General features: G+C 49.9%; 8 protein-coding genes across 8 annotated transcripts; 5 read left to right on the top strand and 3 right to left on the bottom strand.

Moving 5' to 3' along the window:
* The first annotated feature begins 22 nt into the window (after positions 1–22).
* Positions 23–2,282, top strand: BO88DRAFT_407305 (beta-N-acetylhexosaminidase). The gene has a single exon (XM_025707391.1). It carries the CDS (start codon positions 441–443, stop codon positions 2,244–2,246), a length of 1,806 nt encoding a protein of 601 aa, XP_025559821.1. The 5' UTR covers positions 23–440; the 3' UTR covers positions 2,247–2,282.
* Positions 2,283–2,732: 450 nt separating this feature from the next.
* On the top strand, positions 2,733–5,012 carry BO88DRAFT_407304 (uncharacterized protein). The gene has a single exon (XM_025707390.1). It carries the CDS (start codon positions 2,933–2,935, stop codon positions 4,565–4,567), a length of 1,635 nt encoding a protein of 544 aa, XP_025559820.1. The 5' UTR covers positions 2,733–2,932; the 3' UTR covers positions 4,568–5,012.
* Positions 5,013–6,268: 1,256 nt separating this feature from the next.
* BO88DRAFT_418190 (uncharacterized protein) lies at positions 6,269–9,483 on the top strand (the record flags this gene model as incomplete). The annotated part of the gene is made up of 5 exons (XM_025708337.1): positions 6,269–6,458; positions 6,523–6,731; positions 6,783–7,395; positions 7,449–7,500; positions 7,554–9,483. The coding sequence occupies 5 exons, from the start codon at positions 6,269–6,271 to the stop codon at positions 9,481–9,483; spliced, it is 2,994 nt and encodes a 997-aa protein (XP_025559819.1).
* An 866-nt stretch (positions 9,484–10,349) lies between these two features.
* Positions 10,350–13,396, bottom strand: BO88DRAFT_394489 (putative C6 transcription factor). Its single transcript, XM_025705159.1, has 5 exons — positions 12,232–13,396; positions 11,729–12,166; positions 11,282–11,669; positions 11,091–11,226; positions 10,350–11,020 (listed from the first exon to the last, which is right to left on the bottom strand). The coding sequence occupies exons 1-5, from the start codon at positions 12,921–12,923 to the stop codon at positions 10,569–10,571; spliced, it is 2,106 nt and encodes a 701-aa protein (XP_025559818.1). The 5' UTR covers positions 12,924–13,396; the 3' UTR covers positions 10,350–10,568.
* Positions 13,397–13,922: 526 nt separating this feature from the next.
* arg2 (acetyl-CoA:L-glutamate N-acetyltransferase) lies at positions 13,923–16,474 on the bottom strand. Its single transcript, XM_025707389.1, has one exon. The coding sequence runs from the start codon at positions 16,256–16,258 to the stop codon at positions 14,078–14,080; it is 2,181 nt and encodes a 726-aa protein (XP_025559817.1). The 5' UTR covers positions 16,259–16,474; the 3' UTR covers positions 13,923–14,077.
* Positions 16,472–18,064, bottom strand: BO88DRAFT_407299 (molybdopterin cofactor biosynthetic protein). Its single transcript, XM_025707388.1, has one exon. The coding sequence runs from the start codon at positions 17,899–17,901 to the stop codon at positions 16,618–16,620; it is 1,284 nt and encodes a 427-aa protein (XP_025559816.1). The 5' UTR covers positions 17,902–18,064; the 3' UTR covers positions 16,472–16,617.
* Positions 18,065–18,721: 657 nt separating this feature from the next.
* BO88DRAFT_347652 (uncharacterized protein) lies at positions 18,722–20,376 on the top strand (the record flags this gene model as incomplete). Its single annotated transcript, XM_025703386.1, has 2 exons — positions 18,722–18,916; positions 18,970–20,376. 2 exons carry the CDS (start codon positions 18,722–18,724, stop codon positions 20,374–20,376), a joined length of 1,602 nt encoding a protein of 533 aa, XP_025559815.1.
* An 884-nt stretch (positions 20,377–21,260) lies between these two features.
* Positions 21,261–25,239, top strand: BO88DRAFT_407297 (ssDNA endodeoxyribonuclease RAD2). The gene has a single exon (XM_025707387.1). The coding sequence runs from the start codon at positions 21,373–21,375 to the stop codon at positions 24,778–24,780; it is 3,408 nt and encodes a 1,135-aa protein (XP_025559814.1). The 5' UTR covers positions 21,261–21,372; the 3' UTR covers positions 24,781–25,239.
* The last annotated feature ends 247 nt before the right edge of the window (positions 25,240–25,486 follow it).

Raw genomic sequence — 25,486 nt, 5'->3', positions numbered from 1 at the left:
TAACTATTTCAAACGAGGGAGTAAGTAAGTAAGTAAGTAAGTAAGGGATAAGGCAATAAGAAATCAGACCACACTCAGCGACTGTGTACTTGCTGAGTGAGCGCTTCTCTTCCCTTCCAAAGCCAAACAAGCAATGGAACAAACAAACAAACAAACATCATTCCACGGGGCAGATGCTGATCATCGTTCAAATTGAGACTCAATGATTACATAGTACTCCGTAGTAACTAGTTACCTGCGGCAACTAGTATGCCAACTAGAACAAGATAGCTTCGCATCATTCCTGCTCATTCATGCATTCCCCCGTTCCATGGTATCTCCCTGCATCCAGCCACCGCTGATCCTTATCCTCTTTGCTTCTTTAACCCCAATATCCCCCACCATGATTCTCCGCACTCTTCATCCGCCCTCACTCTGAGTGTCGACACTAAATTTCCGCCATGCTGCTTGATCATCTCTGGCTGGCGTGCCTCACGTTGCTCGTGGCTGGGGCCGCTGCCGTCAAGGTCAATCCCTTACCAGCTCCACGCAATATCACTTGGGCTTCGTCGGGTCCTAAGCAGCTGGCCGACTTCGTTAGTCTCCGTACCTCCCGGGACACTTCTGATTTCATTCTGGCCAATGGTTGGAATCGTGCCTGGAATTCTATCGTCTCCCTGCAATGGGTACCGGCAGCAACCGAAGGTCCCGCGCCGTCTTATCAACCCTTCCCCACCGGTACGGCCGGGGCTACTAAAAGGTCCCCGCAGGCACTGCCATCGCTCCAATTTGTCGATGTGAACGTGGTGGATGTTGCCGCAGATCTTCAGCATGGGGTAGACGAATCTTACACCCTGGAGGTCACTGAGAGCTCTACCTCCGTGGTCATTGAGGCTCCTACCGTGTGGGGGGCGCTTCATGCCTTTACCACTCTCCAGCAGCTGGTCATCGCCGACGGACAGGGTGGTTTGATAATCGAACAGCCAGTTAAGATCCAGGATGCCCCGCTTTATCCTTACCGGGGCATTATGATTGACACTGGGCGAAACTTCATCTCGGTCAACAAGATATACGAGCAGCTGGATGGCATGTCTCTTTCTAAACTTAACGCTCTACACTGGCACTTGGAAGACACCCAATCATGGCCTGTAGAGATTGATGTCTATCCAGAAATGATCTACGATGCCTACTCTCCTCGCGAAGTATATTCGCATGCTGATATGCGCAATGTCGTGGCCTATGCGCGAGCGCGTGGGGTACGGGTTATTCCTGAGATTGATATGCCCAGCCATTCTGCTTCTGGATGGAAGCAGGTTGACCCCCAGATGGTGACCTGCATCGACTCCTGGTGGTCCAATGATAATTATGCCCTGCATACTGCGGTAGAGCCCCCGCCTGGCCACATGGATATAATTTATGACGGCACGTATGAGGTAATCCGACAGGTCTACAATGAGCTGTCCAGTATCTTCCCAGACAACTGGTTTCATGTTGGGGCGGATGAGATCCAGCCTAACTGTTTCAACTTCAGCAGCTACGTCACTGAATGGTTTGCGCAAGATCCGTCGCGTACTTATAATGATCTGGCTCAGTACTGGATCGACCATGCTGTGCCGATCTTCCAGAACTACAGTACCTCGCGACAACTGGTCATGTGGGAAGACATTGTACTATTCACCGAACATGCACATGATGTTCCCACGAATATCGTGATGCAGACCTGGAATAATGGCCTAGACTATATCAATCAACTGACTGCCAAGGGCTACGACGTGATTGTATCATCAGCGGATTTTATGTATCTGGACTGTGGGATAGGGGGTTTTCTCACAAATGACCCTCGCTATGATGTAATGAGTAATCCCGATGCAAGCACCCCCAACTTCAACTATGGTGGCAATGGGGGCTCGTGGTGTGCGCCGTACAAGACATGGCAGCGGATCTATGACTACGACTTCACACAGAATTTGACCGCTACCCAGGCTCAGCACATTATAGGAGCAGAGGCACCGCTCTGGTCAGAGCAAGTGGATGATGTGACCGTATCCAGTCTAATTTGGCCCCGTGCCGCTGCGCTGGCGGAGCTGGTGTGGTCTGGGAATCGTGAGAACGGGCAGAAGCGCACGACGCTGATGACCCAGCGCATCCTGAACTTCCGCGAGTATCTAGTGGCCAACGGGGTGCAGGCGACAGCCCTGGTCCCCAAGTATTGTGTGCAGCGTCCGCATGCCTGCGACCTGTACTTCAACCAGAGCGTGATTCAGTAAATCGGGCTGGGAAGAGCAGCTGGCAGCGTAGCATCTAAGACAACATATGGGATCGATGTGTAAATGATATAAGTTGCCGGCGATCTGATCTTAGTACTATAGCTGTCAGTAAATATATACAATCATCATGTCACGGCTTATAGCTTGAAATGTATGCATATCATAAGCTTGCATGAAGTCAGCCAGGGCTACTATGGACGATGAAGACTTTGTAATAATAGTCCAGAACCATTGAATCTCCTCATACTAGTAGTAGTCTCACGCTACATTGTATTCCTCAGAACCTCGAAGGGAACACTTGTGAATGGGGCTGGTCACATGACCCGAGATCACCTCGTCGTCTTCCTGACCCCTCGATGCTCCCCTCTTGCATGTTATTGCGCCATCCGGTAGCCCTCATAGCTGATAGTAATAAACGGCACGTATGGCCGTGGTGGAAGGCTTAGCGTGGGTGGGAAAGGAGTTCATTACAGCTTCCCGGGACTAGAGTGGGAACCGGTGGAACCCCTTAGTGTGATCGACATCGGAATAACACCCGTCAGCAACCATTTCATGACAACAGGAGAACCTTATTTCAACATCACGGGTATTTTGACTATCTTGTCGAAGGGACAAACCTTCCCTTGACAACCCAGCAAGCTTGAGGTCGGCGGGACAAACACATCTGCTCACAAATAGTCAGTCCAATGGCGCAGTCTGTTGAGTTGACTCACGCAACACCCACCCACATCCCCTCAATCGCCGAGCCTCTGGCACCTTACATCAAAAGCCGCCAGGATGCCCTGCTGATTCGGCAAGCTTTGACCATATATCTTCGCTCCCATATTGTGTTCGCAGAAAACAATACCGAGCACCCAGAATGCCACAGTCAATCCCATCTGTCGTTATCAGTGCCTCACGAAGCGGTGGTCGATGTCAAGCGGCTTCCATCAGAGTTGACAGGGTTGCGAAGACAGTACCTGGAAGCGCTCCAGTCGAATGTGGCTGCGAGGAAGGAATATCAGTCAGTTGTGGAGAAGGTGACTTCTGTGGGCCGTGAAAGGAGCAAACCACGGGCGGAAAAGTTACCAGTGGATTCGTCCGCGGAGTTACAGGAATACCTGCGGCTTCTCCGTGACCGTCGTCGGCATGCGAAGCTTCAGGTTTTTGAACACTACATCAAAGAGCTCAAACAACGTGACACACCCAAACCAGCAGATCTAGAGGATAGTGGGATCCATTATCAGCAGCTTGCGCCACCACCAGAAATCGAAGTTACCCGACATGGCTCTACCGCAGGGCTTACTGTCGAGGAGCAGATGCATAACCTGGAAAAAGCCGTTATCCGGGCCAAGGCTCAGCTGGAGAGAGAAAAAGGATTGTTAGAAGAACTTCAGGCGCAACAAGCGCCCGTAGAGGCCCAAGATATTCCACGCGCAGTTAAGGGCGTGGCGTTACAGCGAACCCGTAACGAGTTGGTGCGTTGGGTGGAGGAGAAATTAGTAAGTGCTGGAAACAATGAGAACCGGTCGGCCTCCCGAGACTTTCATCCCGAAGACATGGATGAGTCTGTGCGTCTGCTTGGGGAGAAGAAAGCTCAGATCGCACAACAGTACGCTGCATATGCGGATGCTCGCAAGCGTCTGCTCGATGCGGCCTCCAGAGCTTGCCAACCAGTTACTCTCCCGGCTGGAAAGCCCTCATCCCGGCCTACTAGCTTGGTGCAAGGAAAGAATGCACCAGAGGAAACACAATCTCTGGACGCATTGGGAGTCCTTACTTTTGCCAGCGATGTCCTTCAGCCGTTGGCCAGGAGCCAGCGCGCATTGGCGCTACAGAAATTCTACCTCTCGGGTATGCTTGCGAAGGAAAAAACCACCACTCTTCGCATTCTGAGCAGGCTGCGAGATGAAAGCCACCTTCTCCCAGAGTACCCGATTCTGGCACGCCAGCCACGGTTCAAACATGCGACAGCAACTCTAGCATTGCACCAGGCCACGAGTACAGAGTCTGCCAAGCCAGACCAACTTGTTGACCTGGCCGAGGCATGGGCATCTGCTTCGGACGCAGCAGGTATGACCGAACAAGAATACGTCGGGTACCGACTGGAGGAAGGGATAGAGACAGCGCAGGATGCGCAACAGGCGCTGGAAGATGTTTATAGTATAATTAACCAGAATCTGGAGGATACCTTACGTGACCGGCAGGGCGAATCGGGCGAGGACAGTATGTGGCCGTCGGGGGCACGAGTGACTCGGTCACGGGCCAAAATGCAGCAGAGCCAACAGCCAGCGAAGGGTCCCTGGAGTGAACTTCATGGTCAAGTGGCTGTTGGAAGATGATCTATGATGGCGAGCAACTACTGACGTTATATGATGTTGTCTGTTTGTCTTGACAATACGCGTAGATCGCTTGTCTTGTGTTATAGCGCCACTGTTCATCCCATGATTCATCCCATGATTTTTCCTTGCACGCTAAAAGTATTCGATGATAGCACCGATGTAACTTGTTCATCTAAGAACTGTTCCAATCGTGTTGTGACGGAGGGATGATCGTCTGATGGTCAAGAAAGAGTCACACTGAGTAGAGCTGCTTCCATCCCATGCAACAGAATTACTTCTCGACAAAAGCCGTGTTACCACTAGGAGAAGGTGACAGTCTGATTCAGTATGACCTCTAATACGCAGTCTTCTGGATACAGGAAGTAAAAGTTTTCAAAGGTAGTAGGGTAGTGAGCTATAAACGATGCACCGATGAAATTTATAGTATAGACGGTCTTATTACCGGTACACAGCTAGCCATTGTCTTTTTCTCCCTGCAGCATGCGCTTGTCCGTGTGTTGGTGCATGGATCGAGGAATGTCCCTACACCTGCTTACGGCGTTCCTGGCCATACAGGTCCGACCCCTTCAGGACCCCAATACAACGACCGAGCAAGCAGTTGGTGGCGCTACGAAGATGACCTCTCTCGATTAGGGATGGCCCATATGCAGCATCCCGCTCAGGGACCCTAATCGCTAATATTATTCCTGAATAGCAACATTGTATATACAAATCTGTATGATACGTTGATAATCGCTTGATTTTCAATAAATTGAAATCGTTGTATGCAAATCGGTGGCAGGGCCGTGTGGTCGGGAGCGCGCGTTGCGGGTGTTTCGGAAGTGCGGTGTGTTCCACATTCCCGGAGATCCCTCAAGCAAGAGGAAAAAATGAATAGCCCCTGGTGGGGATCACCCACAGCCTTAAGATCTCAATCTAGCTGCAGAGATAGTTAGTAACGTGTTTTCTGTAAAGGGGTCCTCGGGAGTACTTGCAAGTCTTACGCGCTACCGATTGCGCCACAGGGGCCTGTCTGGCTGAGGGTAGCCTAACTACTATGTAATATCAGCTTGCCTTTGTGGCAACTTGTGCCTCACGTGAGACTAGGGGACTGAAAGGGGTCAGGTCATACGTAAATAGTTATCCCCCCTCTCCTACAACTCTAGTATGCTTGGCAGAAACCGATAGCTTTATCAGTGGATCTCTTGAATTCTTGTAATACATCGGCTGTGTGGTCGACCTCGGTCATCCCATATCATATTACGTGACGTATCAGACTCCGAGAATGACCTTGGTCAGGATGACATGACAATGATTAGTTAGTTGATGTCCCCTGACCTCATCCTTCCTAGGCATGTCTTGTCAATATAGCTCAACAGGGCTCACAGTAATAGTAGCCTTAGGAGTGGTCTCAATCATACAATGATGACGCCACGAAAAAGTCACATGAGGCATGTGACACACGATGTGTAGATGCAGTTGGCAGCTGCCTATTTCTGGTGCAGGATTCACGGGAAGTCTCATCTCCCTGCACCCATAGTAGTGGGATATTAGTCGTCGCCCCGTGAAGCTTCGGCGAGTGAAAGCTAACACTGTAAGTGTTCTAAAACTTGCCAAATCCACACACACTGGTATAGGGAGATTTCCTCATCCCATACTACAGCCACACAGGAAACAATAGGAAATCATTCGCACGGCACGAGCTCACACTGGCTTGGAATCATGTCCTATAACCCGGAACGAGCGTGTCAATACTGCAAGTCCTTGGCGCATATTGATAAATACTGCCCTGAATTTAAGAGTTGCATCTACTGCAAAGGGGACCATAACATCATCAAGTGTACGAAGATTACGTGCAGAAGATGCAAAATTAAAGGGCACCATCAAGTAATCTGCCCGAATACGTCAGAGTGTATGTTATCACGCAGAAAGAAAGCTCTTGTATACTATGCAGATCTGCTAACTCTGTTGGGAAGCTTTAGACATTGGCTTGGACCCGGTGCTAGGGGGATCGAAGCAACATGGGATTTTCACCGCCAAGAGGCCGAGCTCAGCATCAGAATTGATCTCTTTTAAAAGACAGAGGACATTGGACCGTTACACTTCAGTAAATCTGAATATATCTGTCCAGTCACCCGAGCATTCGGACAAGAAGTGGGTTGCTATCGATGAAAGCGTGAGGGATGTGAGTATTTAACTTTACCAGGAACGACTGCCCTTTAATGACCAGTCTTAGGAGCTTTCACTGCAAGAAAAATTCATCTTTCCATACCTTAAGCCACTGTGCAGTGAAATGATCAGTGAAATTATACAGGGATTATTACCGGGATCATCATCGCCTCATTGCAATTACCTTGAGATCATTGATGAGCATGGTGGTGTGGAGAAAGTAACAGAATCTCTGATCCACCTTATAAGTCCACACATTATCCAGTTCCAGGGCCATGAAGTAACAAGAACTGCACTGAACGCAATTATCTGTCAACAAATTGATAGTAATGAGCCCTGGAATATGCCTTTAGGTTACGCAAGCATTGTATGTGATGACCGAGATACATTATGGTGGAGGTTATATGTAGGCCAATGCTCTTTATCATGGCGGCGGATTGTGTGCCAACATGCCCAGCAAATTATCAAGGGATCAACAGCAAGTCTCTACTACTTTAGTCTGTGGATAGGAAACGGTCATCGATATGCTAGGTTTATCAAGCTTTGGGGTTTTCCCAAGGACACGGTGACTGATGGATGGTATCAAGCCTGCAGCAATCTACTTGAGGCCCTGTTCTGCAGAGCTTTCAGGACCCATCACGGAATGTTGAATCGACTGGGATCAAAGTACCAGAATGATGGTAAGGCCTCAACCTTGGGATGGGGTCTCAATATAATGTCACCGCTCGTGCAGGGGAATTTGGCCCTGAACAAAGAACTTCGGACCAAGGCAAACATTGGTCCCAGTAAGGCGCCAGATCGACAGATCCAATACTGGGCTGTTTTCAACTCACGACAGAAGGCAGCCGCTGAGAAGAGAAGAGGAAAAGAAAGTATCAAGGCTGTGTTTTGAGAGAGATTTCGACATTGCATTACAAAACGCTCTGAATAATGACGAAGAGGTCTTTAACAAGGTCAGAGAATCACTCCAGCTACAACAGGAAACACCAGATTTCAGTGAAGTTTTGGCTCATATACCCTTCTGTGGTAGTTTGACCTCCGAAGTGGCCGCAATTCTTGACTATGCTGCTGTTTCAGGGGCGAATGATACGCCCATGAGGGCTAGTAATAGTGATGACAAGCAGCACATGCTCACAATCCCATGGTCTCTAGATGGATGTGGCTTTACTGAGGGAAATATTCTTATCTGGACCTACGACTTTAAGAATTTTACGAGTATAGGTCTTAAGCATCTTGGTCATGATATTCTGACAGATCCTGATGCCAGAAAGTTCCATGAAACTTTGCTCGCAACCAGCCAAGCTAAGATTATTTTCCTATGTGGGCCTCAATCAGAGAAGCTTATACGAGCCATTGTGAGGTCTTCGCGCCATACTCTGTCTCTACGCGGATTTGACTACCCACTCTATCGTGACCCCTTACGGAATCGTCTTTTTATCTGCTGTCCTCCTCTACCTGCAGAGATCTGGTCCGTTAGCACAAGACATAGTATCAAGATAAGCGAGGCTCTGAGATTTGCAGTTAACTTCATCCCATCGTTAAAGTACGATATTAGACCGTTTTTCTGTGAAAACAGCAGCGTTATTGGTTATATCTTGCGCCAAGCAAGGAAAGAAAGACTCGGAGGAGAAGCTCTGACTGCTGACACTGTGGACGAGGGTGTCCGGCTTTGGCTAACCAGAAGAAACATGGGTCAAGCTGAAGATATCAAAGAAATAGAGAAGATTGCTGGTTCACTTACTCGCGGCCTCTTAATGGTTTTGAAATTCCTTCCAAGGAGACCGAAAAGTGATGGGAATGAATCCAAAGAAAGAAGCCCGCAGCCTAGCAGAAGAGCCACTGAAAGGGTGAGGGTTCATGATTCCTTCAATGTGGAGCAGTATCAAAAGATAGGAGACTTCGTTCACAAGCATCTAGACGAGCGGGAGGTAGATTACAGAAACCGATTATCTCGGCTGTGTGCGGAGTCACCGCGGCCTCAAGACAAGGAGATATGTTCTACTAGCTCTGATAAAGAAGGAACTGATGCGACATCCACTGATCAGGAGTCTATCGCAGCACTGAAATGCTTTTCACAATTGCAGGGTCAAGAATTTCAGACGGGCGCAGCAGAAATGAGAGGACTGGTAGAACAGTGTCAGGCCGAGTCAGGAGATAGGGACTGCGAAGCTCCCATTAATATCCTGCAAGACCTTACAGCCAGAGTTATAGGTGAAGGTTTTCTTGACCCTGTCGGTGTCACTGCTGCACAGCCCGTCATCGCTGGGGCTAGTGACAAGAAGCGGCAGGGCGTGAAAAGTGTTGTGTGGAAAAATGAAGACATCCGGAATCGTGAATATAGCTATAAGCTTAAAGACCAGCTTAAGCGCCACGTCTATATCTACTATTGCGAGATTCCGTTCCCGGCTAATATGGATATCTTAGATGAAATGGTCTTTATCAAACTAGAGCTTTGTCCTTTGGGAGAAATACATACAAATCTATATGCAACCTCAAGCTCTGAAGCTCACGATGATCCGGCCCTACGTCTAGCCTTCCGGGTTAGATACATCGACTCTTTCGGTCGTGAAGTGGTATACTATGCAACAAATCCAGCCATTAGTATGGTTTTCAGGGCGAATACCTTGGTGGAGGTTCTGGAGAAGAAATCATTGGAAGACATTTCACGGTTCCCGAGAAGGTTTATCCACATTGGTAGTCAAAATAATGCTCATCCCTTGCTTGAACGCTTTAGGCGTGGGGGGAATACCAGCCCACTTCCTCGTTAATCGTTTGATGATGTGTTGTCTATGTACCGTTCTCCCCTATCCATTCCCTTACCTTTCTTGCAGTGTACATCAAGCGTCTATCTAGATTCAATTCAATTCATTTCATATCAGACGATCGAGCCCGCTAAGGAAGATGCTAGCTATGCATATTGCTTCACCGTTTGAAGCTAAGAAGATAGCCCGGAATGCCCTCGAATTCCCCAAACTCGCAGTATCCACACTTAATTTACGAAGCAACACATGCTACGACGTAGGGAGGTCATCACCATAGCTAAACATAACTAAACAAAAAAAGCAAAGCATAGTCTTACTGAAAGTAGAAATATGAATGAGGGGAGATGCTACCGCCACACCAGCCAGGTGATGGCTGCTTGAAGGACTGCTTGGAGAGCTGCTTGGAGGACTACTTGGAAGATAATTTCGAAGATCGTTTAAAAGGTTCTTGGAAGATTGTTTAGAGCGTCATTTGGGTGGCTGTTTGGGTGGCCAATTGGAGTCTTATAAAATCTACTCGAAGCCTCATATTTATGCCGCCGGCAGTAAAACCAAGATTTTGCAATTGTACGGCGGGCGAAAGCGGCAATCGGGCAAATGGTACACACAAGCTGTAGCAATACGTAGTAGAGTTACTACTATAGAATCGAGTAACTAACAGTATTGTCATCCATCCATTAGCATACGCGTGCGATCCTTTGCATAGATCTTGGTACTAGTACGAGGCCTATTACATTCATTGGTAAGTTCCATCAGTATACTGTGACTACTAATGAATACTATCATTGCGGTATGACACTTGTATCCTGTATTATATATACAATCAGACACCAAATTTATTCAATCACAACCCCCTATAGAGAAACCACGCAAAACGACGCAAACGAAGTTGGGTATATGAGATAAAAACTTCACAAAACCACACACACCATCCTATGTTCGATCCACACGTACTGTTGTTGAATACAACCCTTGTAGCCGGTTAGACCAAATACAAACATTAGAAAAAAAAGTTCACTCCCTAAGTTGAAATGAGGAGGATGGCAGCAAGCGGCCAGACGATTATTATATCCTCTTTTGAGCGGCACTCTTTATGTCAGATTAACATCCTGGAATACGGAAACATCCCATATCCCTGTCATGTCGAATGGAAAGCCATCCATCGTGCCGAATGTCCCGGAGATGCTCATCATGTCGTCGACAATATCGTTGTTTGTTTGTGTCTCTGGGAGGGCGATGGCGGCGGGGTTCACTAGTCGATGAGGGTGGGTGCTATCCGGTGGCTGGCCAAGATCTGTGAAAGTGGGCGGATGTTCAGCGCTGGTGGTGGTGCCGGTGCTATTGTTCAGGCGGTTGAGGAGACGCTCGCAGTGATCGAGACACATGTCGGCGACGTCCCAGTCTTCTTCTTCGCGAACACGACGGAGGATGGATCGGAAGGTTTCGACGTTGGCTAGGCAAGAGCGGGCCACTTCGGGGTCGGTGGTTTCGAGGGCGCAACGGACGAGAAGGGTGGCGGTTGTGGTTAGGTGGAAGGCGCTGTCTGTGAAGTTGTTAGTGCCCTCTCATTTTCTATGCCGGATCATGCAGGATATCTTGGGGATGCGGCATACATGGGAGCCAAAATTCCTGGAAATTCTGCTTCCGGAGGGATGAGATGAATTGCACGATTTCTTCGGCGGATCGCCGACATTCGGTCTGGAAGTAGCGGCGCGCCTCCGGATTATCTGCTTCGGCGTTGTTGACCTCCTAGGCAAAGTGAGTAAAGATGCGAATCGAATAGATAGGGCCCAATGGTACACACGTTGAGTTCAACACGGCTGACGAGCATCTTCACTGCAAGGAAGCCGAGCTGCAGACTGCTTGTACCGGAGATGCGCTCCTCCGTGGTATTCGTGCTGATGGGGTTGCGGAGCCAGTCGGGGAGAGAGTCCTCCCACGCGTCAAGATCCGTGCGGATCTGTCGCACCTTCTTTGTCGTTTCGCGGTGCGCTCGAGACTGCAAGCCGTATACAAGGGGTAGTAGCTCGCCTAAGATCTCAGTGAGCCGGCACAGAGCAATGTGGCAATGCGCAGCTCGCACGCGCTCCGGGGTTCGAGAAGCCTGGGGAATCAGAACTTCAATCGTTGGAAGAGGAACATCATATTGATTTTTAGCAATCTGAGGAGGCACTCCGTGACCAAAACTCCCCCTGAGTGTATGTTAGTGAGACGCCAAATCCATATATGGGCGTAAGTCAGGTAGGCTTACCAGCGATCATGGATGACGACGCCCCACCACAGCCGCATACGGTGGTTCTTCTCAGGGCGGGATAGTTTCCAGTGACTTGGATCGCGGTTGAGTCCGAGACAATGTGCAAGGGAAATCATGCGCCCGCAGCTGATGGCATTTCCTGTCATTGAGAAGATGGGCCGACCGGTAAGATCGATGAGGGCTGCACTGACTGTTGAGAGCCCAGGCGCCGAGAATTCTTCGTGAAGCGCAGCGACAGTCATGTTGACCGCGTACCGGGGATCTGGCTTCGGATGACAGGCCAGCTTGGGAGTGTGTTTCCAATAGACTAGCGACATTGAATAGACCTGGCACAAGAGCGACGCTGGCGGGTCTCCTGGGGACTCCGACAAGAACGCCTCCCAGAAAGTTTCCCCATCAAAGATCGGAAATGCTGCATTGAACCGGTCGATGAATCTGAGAAGGAGAATTAGCATGGTGTCTCAAACTACCTTCGGGATCCGTTCGAAAGGAAAGCGTACAGTCTAACTAAGTCGCGCTTGAATGGGCCAAGGATCTGCTCGAGAATCTCCTTCTGATTTTCCCCGGGAGGAACTCCAACCCGCATACCCTGCCTCCGCCGGGATACAGTAGTGTAAAGAATGGGCTTCCGAGGATCGCTCGAGTAGACGTTGTATGGCTGGCTTTTTGGTTCGACCGATTTGCTGGTCCGTTCCGGCGGCATGTATCTCTCGATAACCTGGGCATCCTCGGCAACGACAGGACCAACAATTAAAACCGACTCATTATGGGGGTCATCGACTCCTTGGCTCCTGGAATCACTTCTCCGACGGTCTAGGGCTGAGTCCGAATGTGCGATGCTGGAAGCGCGGCGGCGGCTGGGGTGCGACGGGGAATCGATTGCGTCTGGGGTATGCTTCCGTTTCTGTCCTAGCGACGAGACGCGCGTGTGATCTGGGACCCACGGCTTCGATTCATGGCCATTAGTGAGTGGAGGATCATTATTGGTCTCTTCTTGATAGTGACAATCCGCTCCTTGAACGCGGCACAATAGGCATGATTGACCAGGGATGTCAACGGTGCATCGCGATTTGCGCTTCCTGCACAAGTCGCAGGCCCTAACCTTGTGTGACCGGTATGGTCTGGCGCCAGCATTAAAACCCGGAGAGGCCAGCTTCGGTGTGGCAGTGGTGGGAGCTGTGGTCGGCGGCATGATGCGCCCCAATTGTTCCTTATGGTTGGCGCAAACCGAAGATCATAAGCGGTAGCGATGGCGATTGATTTCTTTTTTTATTGGGCGAATATGACAGGTCAGAATGCCGGACTAACACCGAGGGGTGGGTAGGATTTTAGATCAGGGGGAGCTGCAAGATGATCGGTGGTTTCAACAGTGTTTTGTGCCAAATCAAGTCATCCACACTCGTTGGACCCGGCTAGATCGCAAGGCCGAGGGCGAGCATTGAATTTCTCGGGACTGGGAGGGGAAGACGAGGGGGAAAAGAGAGAGGAGGGGGAGGAGAGGAGGATGGGGATGCTAATCGCGAGGAAGCGCTGATAAGTGCATAGTCATTGAGAAGAATAACCCCACACCGTTTGATTTGGAAAGATGATGGAAGAAGCAAGCAGCTCTGTCTGGCTGGAGGCCGAAGATCTCCTTGCGTTTCTGGAAGCGCGCGATCGAAAAAGGCCAGGAGAGAGAGATTAATTGCCGAAATTCTTGCTTGTCTTATCGGAATCTGCTAAAAAATCCCTGTGGGGGGAAAGAGGCTGAGTCAGCCAGGGCGACCAACCATGTGTCCCCAATTGGTGTACGAAGACCTCCGCACGAATAAGTACTAGTCCGCTTTTGGAAGTGGTCCTCGGCATGATGGATGGGATCATTCATCCATCTTCCTCCCCCGTTTGATTGATAAGTACTACTAAGTTCTTAGCCCCCCCAGAGCTGATAGAACTGACATGACAAGCACCATCAGCTCGGAGAATCTATTGATCATTACCTTACTCTTTGCTATTGTAGTATGCTCTTTATGATTCTCTCGATCGATCAGTAATCACTGCAGGGACGTAGACTACAGGTCCACGGTTGTTAATCAGTATATCGAGATCCTTTTGTATGTTACATCCGGGTTGGATGCCGTGTAAGTCATTATTGAAGCTATTCACGGTTCTACTCAGTTGATCACTTTCTCGTCGCTGAGCATCATAATGATCCCACTTTTCCACGGTCGGAGAATCCGACTTGAAATGATTTAGGTTGGAATTGATGTAGCTCGTTACGAGAAGATATGAAGCACCTAGGTTTTCACTTGGAACGAACAGGCGGATAATGGGTATATACATGTGTTACGAATATGTTCAGCTAATCAATCAATCCACAACACCGGTGTCATCAGCCCAGCTCGGCTGGATACTGCGGCACACGGCCTCGTAATCCCGAAACTTTTGGGAATCGTCCGTCAGTCCTGGAGTAGTCCAGAACATGGTCCAATTCATATCCGATAGTTTCCATGTCCCCTGCGAGCGCTCAAAGTACCACTTGTTCACGGGGTTGTCCTTGCGGCTGCGCCAGCACACGCCATTCGGAAAACAAGAGCGTACCATTGCATTGAAGACGATATCGGCCACACCACCGGCACCTTGACTACGTTTCAGAACGGCAAACTTGTCCAGATAGGGAACCATGCGAGCTTGGCTCGCCTCACTTCCATCATCCTCTACGCCGGGAGGAAGCTCCCAGGTCAAGATGGCGCCTCCTTCATACTCCCCTGCAATGATGAGTCCGGCCAGGCGACCGTTGACTCGGTTGAGGTAGTCTTGTACGTCAAGTTTGCGATTAAAGGAATCCTCGATGAGATGGACCAGTCGGGGCAGGTCGATCGAGGGATCATCGAGCCCCAGGCGCGGCCGATCTCTGGCCGTCCAGGGTGAAAGCCATGGATTCGGAATGATGGTCAGCGGCATGCCTCGCTTGACAAACGTGGTGTGGGAGGCCTGTGTAACAATCGAGTCCCCTCTGCCATTTAGGGCTGCACGTCGGCTTAGGGGCAAAGAAGACGAGAGCAAAGGCTTGTCGGTCAAAAGATTATGGATGAGCGGGTTCCTCTGTCGTCGGGTTCCAACAGCTGATACATCTGGACTAGCGCCTCCGGGGCTCTGTGCTGAATTTGCAACTTCGAGTGGGGAGGTGATGATACTAGACGATGCCGAGGGTAGCATCGCCAGTGCGGCTTGGCTTAGTCGCAGATTATCTAAGTGGCCCTCCACCATGCTTGTATCCAAGGTTAGGTCTGACGAGTACGCTTTCTGACTAGGGGGCACTGGGACGACTTCCGTGTCGGCGAATTTGGAGAGAGGATTGCTATCAGCAATGGACGGTAAACCTTCCTCAGGAAGATTATTCTTTGCAGATGCTGCCGACTGCCACACCCGCAGCAACTCGTTCTCAATATCGTCGAATTCCTGTTCCATGTTAATAAAAACATGGGACGTCTGAGGCCCACTGAAAGCAGGAATCCCGCCCAAGGGGTCCAGGAGGATAACTCGATCCAAAGACACTTCCTCCTGCAGGGCCGCGATCCGTTGGGCCGTCAGTATTGGGTCTTCATCAGGGTCAGGATTTGTTGCTAGTCCGGCCAGCTCTTTGGTGAGGGCCAGGATGGCATCGCTGGCCGAGACTGTCACTGCTCGAGGAACGTCTTCTGTGTAAGCAATGGGGGCCAAGACCACGACGTGACCATCGCGCAACGGCCCGAGCAGTACCTTCCGGGATAGGACTCTGGGCGCCTCAGGGTTCAGCGCAGAAACGGATAGGACAGAGTCGATGTGAGCTGATTTCGAATCCGGCTGGGCATCCACAGCTGTTGAGATGCGATCTGCCTGCTCGGCCGCAATCCTCCGCAGTTTGTTAGGATCGCCTGCTGTGCCCGGGTCGACTACCACACAACAAGCCATTCCCAGACGATTCAGCTGCGAGAGGGTTTTGGCCACGCCGTTGACGGTCGAGTCATCGAGAAGCTGCGGAGTGGTTATCTTGACCAGGGCCAGGTGCAGGCGCTCGGACACATCTTGAAGGGGAGGTGTTGGAGTTGAGTCATGTCTGAAGACGGGACTGTCATAGACCGATCGAGAGGCGCCATAGAATGAGGTTGAACTGGCACCCGACGACACTGGTGCTGTCGCTTCCGATACTCCGGATTGCTTGGCGGCCGGCTTCAGGGGAGTAGTTCCTTGGTGTTGAGCTTTGAGACGGGCCAAATAAGATTTGGCCTCACGCTTGGTTGAGGCTGAGTTCAACAAGCTGAGGAAGAATTCGCGGTCTAGGAGCTTCTCCTTGGCGCGGCGACCTAAACGATCCCAAGTTTTGCTGCTGGAGGAGAACTCGGCACTCTGCTGCACTTGCCGACCGGAAGCCGAGGAAAGACATCGACGCGGGGCACTGCCACTACTACTAGTACTACTACTGCTGACGGCGGTAGCGGCAGCAACACCGCTGCGTTGCAGGTGTGTCGATGTAGTCGATCGCAGCCCGACCAAGGTCCTGGAGCTCATAGTTTCGGACCCGGAGGTGAGACTTTGAGGATGCGTCGGTCTGTAGATGGAGAGGTGGCCATCGATCGACTGGGCTGAAAAGTCGCTAGGCGCCCACGTGACAGACACTAGGAGCTCCGATGGGGCCGCAACATGTCATGGGCAACAACAGTCACGTGAATTGGGGGATGGCTACATAGTATATAGTAGCATTCATAGTGAAGAATGGATTACTTTCTAATTGATGTCTATCAGCCTGGTCTGCCAGTAGTAAGAAAATTATGCACTCTTCATGATTCATATAAGTCGTGTCACCAGCCCAAGGAGTGGCCATCCCAAAAGAAAGACAAATCATACCAAGATATTTGACAGATCCATGCTTACCCACCAATAAGTATCATCGGCCTGTTTTTCATATCTTTGAGCTCACCCATGCCAGCGTGTTTTGCCTTCTTCCTCTTAACCGCTACTCCGATGAGATCCAGCAGCTCCTCTCTCCGGACAAGATCATCCGATTCCAGCTCCTTCATCCTTGCTTCACTGATGGGCTCTCCGTTGTTTTCCTTCCGAAGTATATCTCGCAAGGACACTTCGGCGTTACCGAACAAACAGACCTTCAGGTTCCCGTCACATGTAATGCGTAACCGGTTGCAGGTACCACAGAAGTTATGCGTCATGCTGGTGATGAAGCCAATCTGGCCTTTGAAGCCAGGAACCTGATAGGTTTTGCTTGTGTTGTTCTTGTGATCTGGCACCTTCTGGAGAGTGGGGTACTTCTCCTGGATGGTTGCCAGCATTTCTTGGTAAGAGACCATCTTACCCTGGCTCCATTTATTGCCATCAAAGGGCATGTACTCGATGAAGCGTATTTCAATGGGGTTATTTCGCCCTAACTCGATAAAAGGGATGATTTCCCGATCATTGATCCCCCGCATTACCACGCAGTTGATCTTTAACTTGATCCCAGCCCCGGCTTTGTTTAATTCCACCACCCGGTCTATACTCCGCATCACCGCATCGAACCCCTTTCGTCGCGTCATAATCTGGAACTGAAAGGGATCCAACGTATCAAGGCTAAGGTTGATTCCAGTCAAGCCGGCATCAACCATGGCGTCCAGCTTCCGGTGTAGCGAGATGCCATTCGTTGTCAGACAGAGCTCACGAAGGCCATTGCGACGCAGTTCCCCGATCGACTGCATGAGGGGAATAATATCCTTGCGAACGGTAGGCTCACCGCCTGTCAAACGTATCTTGGTCACACCCTGCGAGACGAAGAGCGACGAGAGGTATATGATTTCGGGGGAGGTAAGGAGACGAGTCGGTGGAGATAATGGTACGCCTTCCTCAGGCATGCAGTAGAGACAGCGGAGATTGCATCGCTCGGTCACACTGATGCGGAGATAGTCGTGCTGGCGGTTGAAGTTATCTGTCAGAAATTCCGAGAAGGGCTTCGCTGATTCTAGAGCAGCCCATCGTGGCGGCACGGAGTCGGTAGAGGGGGCCGGTGAGGATAGCCCATCTTCGGATCGGGTAGCTGTCGCTATGACATTGGTGCTGTGATTACGGTGGTTCCAGATGGCTAATCTGGCGACGCGAGAAGCCGGCATAACTCTGCTTGGAATACTCATCTTCGCCGAGCTGGCGCAAGACCACAGTTTTGGCATCATGAAAGTAGTCAGAGTGGATTACCCGTTCTGAACCAAGCGTTAGATCGCTGAGTCAGGAGGAGAGTAAGAATCCTCTGCTCCTTGAAGAAGCTGGTTCAAGATGCCGTGTAGTACGGCGGGCATTAGCGGCCATCGAGTAAAAGCATTCAAAGTCTCTTTGCCTGCAAGAGTATAATCGATCAGGACTTCTGTGAGGGGGCGGGTCAAGTCCCTGGCATCACGTGAGGCTGCTTATCGGCCTGGTTTGCCTCCCGTCCCTTGTTGGGCCTATCTGCGGAGTAGTGTTATTAATCATTATCATTATTAACTAACTAGCACTTTTCTTATTTGCGCGGACATCATGAAGACCAGATTGGGGCTCCCCATGGCTGATCTTCCGTCCAGCTCTGCATAAGGCCCCAAACAACTGGATGCATAATATGAAAGCAGCGCGTTGGATCTATACAAGATGCATCAGAACTAAATCAAGCCCAAAGTATGCATGTGTATCTACCGAGTATAAGGGGGCCCGCATGAGCCCTCACTGCGCGTACAACACGAACACACTGTCTACAAAGCAACCGCGACTTTTCTAAACATTTGCCCTATTGCCTTCGCAACACGCCGAAGAAAGGCAGAAGATTTCTTAGGAAAGCAAGTGGAGAAGCACCATATCATCACGTGAATCCTGCCACTCACATGTCGATATGATAAGCCGGGCGGTGGAGGCCAGAAATTCTCCCGCTATCTCCGCATTTCCCCAAATCCTTATGATCACCTCAAATCAGCTATTATTCGTATCAATCGACCGTCCCGTGTCGATATCCATGCTGCTTCTATGTCTTTAATACTCGGGCGCGTCCCGCGCTTTCTGTCAGTACGGCTGGCTACTGTCGGACATGCTGAACCGAAACTAAAAGCGACATCCCTGGTCCGACTGATCTCCCAAAACGCAGCTGCATCATCGAGAAGCACTGAGGCTAAAGATCTTCCGTTGGCATATACCTGGCTAACAAGAACGCCGGGCCAAATTGTGAGAATTGCTATCTGCCTATGGCCGTTCCCATTAACTAAGGGTTTCAAGAGACACCAGATGACGTCCTTTCGAGCGTATCTCCCATTCCAGAGTCCCTCTCGTTAAACTACGTACCTGTCCTCCTAGTCACTTCTGCATTCGCCCACTGGATTGATGTGTCATCGAACCGCTTTCTGGAACAATTGATCAACTCTTTATATCCATCTACACCCAACCGCGAATCGTCAGGACCTCTCCATGCCATTGTTGCCGTGGTCGATAAGCTACCCGACCTCCGCGCCAGGCTCGAAGGGGTTGTCGACAGCAAAACTTCATCTGACTCTGATGGAGTTTCGTTCTTGCTGGTAAAGGCAGAAAATATTCAGGGAACCATTGCTGTGCCTCGTCGTGTTCGGAGTATGGAAGCTGCAGAGTCCAGTCTGGTCTTTACACTTCAAAACGACACTTACTCCAAGGCTTTGCAGAGGTCGACTCATGAACTCGGACTGCGTCTCGCCAATACAATATTCATCAACGGGAATGATAGCACTCTTTTTGGCACGCGCTGGACTTATACGCCTTCTCAGCAATATACCTTAGAGCAATCAGTGAATCTCTCGAATTGCACGGTGACCTCAGCGGTTGCATCCGTCCAAAATTCATTTAATCTACCGCTCTATCCTGTTGGCCAACGAAGGAAAGTTATCTCAAGCATGGGAAATATCCTTCGTCAGTTGGCAAAACATCTGGATGGTCAATCAACGGAACCAATGCCAGCTTCATCTGAACTGGAAAAAGAACTGCCACGCTACATTGAGGAACACGGCATTGTTGACCGAAGGGTTTCTGTTTGGGCCCTGATTGAGAACTCCGAAAGGGGCTTTCAATTGGAAAACAACGCTAATATGCAGGAGAGCCTTGTAAAAGCAATCCGCGCAGGAGGCAAACTCCATCGGGTTATGAGTGGTGGCGGTGGATGGGGAAAGAAACAAGGCCTACTATCTTTAGACCCTGAAACTACTTTCATTGAAACAGACAATAATCAGGGGCTCCTGGGCCTAGACGATATCTTCGCAGACCAGGAGACTCAAACGCTCTCAGATATATCTACCCCGCCGCCTGCGTTCTTTGAGATGCCACAACTGGATGAAAGTATGTCAAGTTTGTGTCAAGCTGCAGGACCGGGTGACTATATTCAATTTTTTGTTTCTGTGGAAACAGACCATGCCCCGAATCCTTCTTGTCAAGAGGGGAGCATCCGGTTTGATTTCGGCATTGTTGCTGATTCCGAGGCCATTCCCAGCTCTTCCGATGGCTCGGAGAAGGACCTGGGTGTTGTACCTCAGTTCTTTGGTGCGCTATCGGAGAAAGCAATCACTTATTCGCAGCCTGTGGTCGGACCAGAGGCCTCTAATTCCCTCAAATCAAGTGCTAAGTTTGATATTCCCGGGTGCCACGTGGCGTTAGTGGTGGAATGATTGATTTGTGTGCAATATTACATGTATCATGGGAAATTCATCATGCACAGGCACAGTACCCGATCTCCATGTCCATGGTCGCTTTGAATTCTATGGTCTCATCTTTCGAACCTGACTGTGTCTACGGACTTATACTTCTACATTTCCTAATTAGATTGCAAACACGACCATCTCCGCCCATACATAGAGTCCCGATACTGATCCACCATAGAGTTATGTTCTTCCATAAGGGAAGTCAAGAACACGCGCCCGATAGAACAAGACATACACCGTTGATCTACTGGTTTGCTTTTACAGTGCGCCAAAGCACTTCATGAAATCAAATACCTCACCATCGCTGTACGCTGGGCTGCGGTACCCTGTGTCATCAATGTCCGGGAGGGATTATGACTGATTTCTACAGGCTGCCTTGTAGACGGAGGGTTCACGGATTCTATCCTACAAGTTTTGAAAACGAACGTGGAACTGAAGGTCACCATCAAGATAAGTGGGACTCATTTTTCAATCTTTGGACCAGAAAGGATAATCGATTTATTCTGGAAAGACAAGCTGTAGGGCATAGTAGCGCACCCAGGTGAGAACTAACCAGCTGAACGGAAGCGCATGGAAAAGAGAGCCGGATTCATGAATCCAGCAGAGTCACCACAGTGATGGGGGTTGTGAGGGAGCTACTTTTGCATGATTCTAGATATTCCCGCGCCATTAGCTTGCAAAGTTTGCTTTTGACATACATTTATGAAAAATCCATCAGCCCCTGAAAGCCATCGTGTCGGCTCCGGTATTATAAATCACGTGATTTGATACCAGGCAGTATCACGTGTCACAAAGTGTCCGATGACCTCATCGACGCCTCCCGACTGCAGTTGACCCGCGTCGTCTGGAGTCGTCAAAACAATCGCCTAGTAGGTTTCATCTCATACAACGTATATGACGTGTAAGTATTCGGTACTTGGGTACGGCTGTCACAGCCCATAATATCGGGACTGCTGAAGCAGCATGGGTGTCCATGGGCTCTGGACGGTCGTACATCCTTGTGCACGGCCCATCAAATTGGAAACCCTCAATAAAAAGCGCCTGGCTGTCGATGCCTCAATATGGATTTACCAATTTTTGAAGGCGGTACGCGACAAAGAAGGCAATGCCCTCCGAAACTCTCATATCGTGGGCTTCTTTCGCCGCATATGCAAGCTACTCTACTTCGGAATCCAGCCGGTCTTCGTGTTTGATGGTGGCGCTCCGGTCCTCAAGCGCCAGACTATAGCAAACCGGAAGAAACGGCGCGAAGGTCGGCGGGAAGATGCCGTGCGGACCGCTGGAAAGCTGCTGGCTGTGCAGCTGCAAAGGTCTGCTGAGGAAGAGGCGGCTATCCGCCGGAGGGTGAGAACGGAAAATGAAGAGGAGGTGCCGGACAACCCTGTTTATGTTGGTGATGCTTTCATAACCGAACAGGAAAAGAAGCAGACGCGGTCATTCAAGAAGAAAGACGCCTATCATCTGCCGGATTTACAAACCAGCCTTGAAGAGATGGGGGCCCCCAATGACCCTCGCATCATGTCACAGGAAGAATTGGAGGAATATGCGAGGCAATTCCATCAAGGAGAAGATATCAACTTGTATGATTTCTCGAAAATTGACTTTGATAGCCCATTCTTCGTCAGTCTCCCGGCGACGGACCGGTACAATATCCTCAACGCGGCCAGACTCCGAAGCCGTCTCCGGATGGGGTACTCAAAGGAGCAACTAGACAGCATGTTTCCTAATAGAATGGCATTCTCGAAGTTTCAAATCGAGCGTGTAAAGGAGCGCAATGACTTAACCCAACGACTGATGAATATCAACGGCATGAATGGTGAAGATGCTCTGTACAAATCAGGACAACGTATTGCCGGAGAACGCGGGAAGGAGTATGTCTTGGTGAAGGATGATACCATTGAAGGGGGCTGGGTTCTGGGAGTTGTGGGAAACAAAGAAGGCCAGGAGGACAAACCTATCGATGTTGATCAGTATGGTCAGCAGCTGATATTCCCTGACAAAGAGGATAATTCGGATGACGATGATGGTGGCTTTGAAGATGTGCCTATCGAAGGATTGAACCGACTTCCTAAGCTGCCTTCCCTCCAGAAAGGGGTTCTCGAAAAATCAAACAGGAACCAGATGCGTGATAGCTTGGATACAGGAGGCCCCGAGCTGCAGGAAGTCAACGATGACTCCCTTTTCGTGGAAGGTGGTCAGAACGAACTAGCGAAGCATAACCACCATACCACAGATACATTGTTCAATGCCACTGGAGATGATGATGACGAAACGCTTCAACGAGCGATCGCGATGTCTCTCCAATCTGGTGTTGGTGCCGATGCTGATACCAACGATGATGATCTACCTGAAATCCAGCTTAACCAGAACTATATGCCTCCATCTATCCACGAGGCCCCCGCAGACCTTACGGATCATAGTGATGATGAAGGAATGGACTTTGTCGCCGCCTTAGCACAATCTAAGAGAGTAAAGAAAGCACCGCCCAAAGTGGTAGGTAACCCCTTCGATGGTCCGCTACCCTTTGAATCACTTAAACCGTTCAAAGCTGGAAAGTCAATCAACCGTGGTAAATCAGTTGAACAAGAAGCTGGTGCAACAAATTCCGACAATGGATCAAATAAGACGAAGGATATCCAGATACTGCCGCCGTGGTTCTCAGGGCCATCGCAGAGTGTCAAGGATGCTGAGTTCGTTAGTGATGAGGTTCACCATCGTCCAGTGGTGAAGCCGCCTAGTGAGCAGGATGTACCAGATCACGTGTTCATCGTTGGCGATGAAGAAAGGATGGGGGACCATGATTCAGGGGCTTCAAAAAGCTCAAAACCATTCATTGACTTAGAGCCGACTCTTCAATTGAACGGTGGTGGTCAAGAATCTCAAATCAAATTCGAGGTTGGACCACAAGTAACTCCTGTCGAAGCACAAGCTACTGAAACAAAGGACGCCGAAGCTTTGGAAGCACATACAGGAGATATCATTCCAGTGGATGCGTCCAATCCATCTATGACGGAGAAGCAAACCTCCATTGATGATGGAACAGATTTGAGGCACCCCGAAACGTCGCCATCGCCTGAGTTCGAGGACGTTGTCATACAGCCAGACAACATACCCACGGAACCAACTACCCTAGATCAATCAGACCAAGTGGAAGAATACTATGATGATGACGATTTTTCAGATCCTGAAGACGAGCAATTACTCGAACAGCTTGCGGCTGAAGGGGAAGAGCATGTACGCTTTGCAGCGACACTAAACTCTACTTCTCACACCGAACTTCCATTTGACTACGAGCAAGAGCTAAGACAGTTGCGGTCTCAGCAAAAGAAGGACCGCCGAGATGCAGACGAAGTGTCACAAGTCATGATTACTGAATGCCAGCAGTTGCTGAGGCTATTCGGTCTTCCATACGTCACGGCCCCTATGGAGGCTGAAGCCCAGTGTGCAGAATTGGTGTCACTTGGCCTTGTTGATGGTATCATCACCGATGATAGTGATGTATTTTTATTTGGAGGCACACGCGTCTACAAAAACATGTTCAACCAAAGCAAGTTTGTTGAATGCTACCTCACGACTGACCTAGAGAAAGAGTACTCTCTGTTCCGCACCAAACTCATCAGGCTCGCCCATTTATTAGGGAGCGACTACACAGAAGGAATCCCCGGCATCGGACCTGTAACTGCTCTAGAGATCCTCACTGAATTCGGGACACTGGAAGAATTCCGTGATTGGTGGACGCAGGTGCAGACAGGACTCAATATGGGCAACGATAGCCATGCAACATTCTACAAGAAGTTCAAAAAGCATGCTACAAAAATCTTCCTACCACCATCTTTCCCCGATCCCCGAGTCGATGCCGCGTACCTGGAACCAGAGGTGGATTCGGACCCGTCTCCCTTTCAGTGGGGAGTGCCCGACTTGCATGGTCTAAGGGACTTCCTTATGTCAACCATTGGCTGGAGTCAAGAACGCACTGATGAGGTGCTGGTGCCCGTAATTCGCGATATGAACCGCAGAGAGCAGGAGGGCACACAATCGAATATTACGAGTTTCTTCAGCGGTCCGCAAGGAGCGGGTGCTTTTGCACCGCGTGTCCGCAGTGGTGGACAGACAAGGATGGAGAAAGCATTTAGTCGACTCCGGCAGCAAGCTGTATCTGTGGAACAGGCTGATTCAATTGGCATAGATAGTCACTTGCATGATCCAGCTGCAGATGGGTCATTGGAGAGCCCAGTACCATCAAATCTGACGACAGGAAAGGAGACGCGCCCCAAACGAGGGCGTCGTGGAGCACGAAATGCACCGGATGGGCACGATGATATGGCGGAGAGGACTGCTACCAACAAAAAGCGTCGGACCCGCGCCAAGTAGATAGTTGATCGCAGTGATGTCAGGACTATAATGATGCTTGACAAGTGGCTACACGCTGTTGCTACTGCTGTTGCTACTACTGAAAAATATATTGATGATAGTACGGCAGGTACCTAGTAATCTAAGGCTTTAGGGATCTTTGTGTAGTATCGGTGTATTCTGTAGTTGCTTCGAGCTGTTCTAGCATTTAATATGCGAGAACTAGAGAACTCGTCTACTCCGAGTAGCGAGATATCCACCTGCAAGACCCCTGGATGGTGGGGCAACTTGGCCTGACCGACACGATCTATTCGTTGCCATGGATGACCGGAACTGCCAGAGTCGCTAGCTAGGTCAAGAGAAAGACTTTGCCTTATAGAGAAAGGTACGCAATGCAGTAACCGAAGTACCACTATTATTGCCGTGTAGATAGTGGGGATAGTCCCCGTTAGTAGAAGTGGGCCGGCTGGCCTTCCCCTTGGGTAGCTGTCGAGTGTCAGCAAGAAAATAAAGCTTGTTACTCCGTACCCAACCCTGAATGTTCTGCTTGTCATGAAAAATGCGAGAAGAAAGGAAAGAAAGAAAGGTACCTTCACCAGCGCAAACTGGGTCTATAGGTCAAAATCTACCATATTCGGCTTGTATGTAAGACTAGTTCAAGTGATCGATCTTTTAGGAAGCCAACAACACACGTTATCTGTCACGGTGTAACCAGCACTGCTCTATG

This window comes from Aspergillus vadensis, assembly GCF_003184925.1.
Source record: "Aspergillus vadensis CBS 113365 unplaced genomic scaffold BO88scaffold_23, whole genome shotgun sequence".
NCBI classification, from domain to species: domain Eukaryota; kingdom Fungi; phylum Ascomycota; class Eurotiomycetes; order Eurotiales; family Aspergillaceae; genus Aspergillus; species Aspergillus vadensis.
The sequence above is the reverse complement of the archived record's forward strand: the minus strand, read 5'-3'. Positions and strand labels throughout refer to the sequence as shown.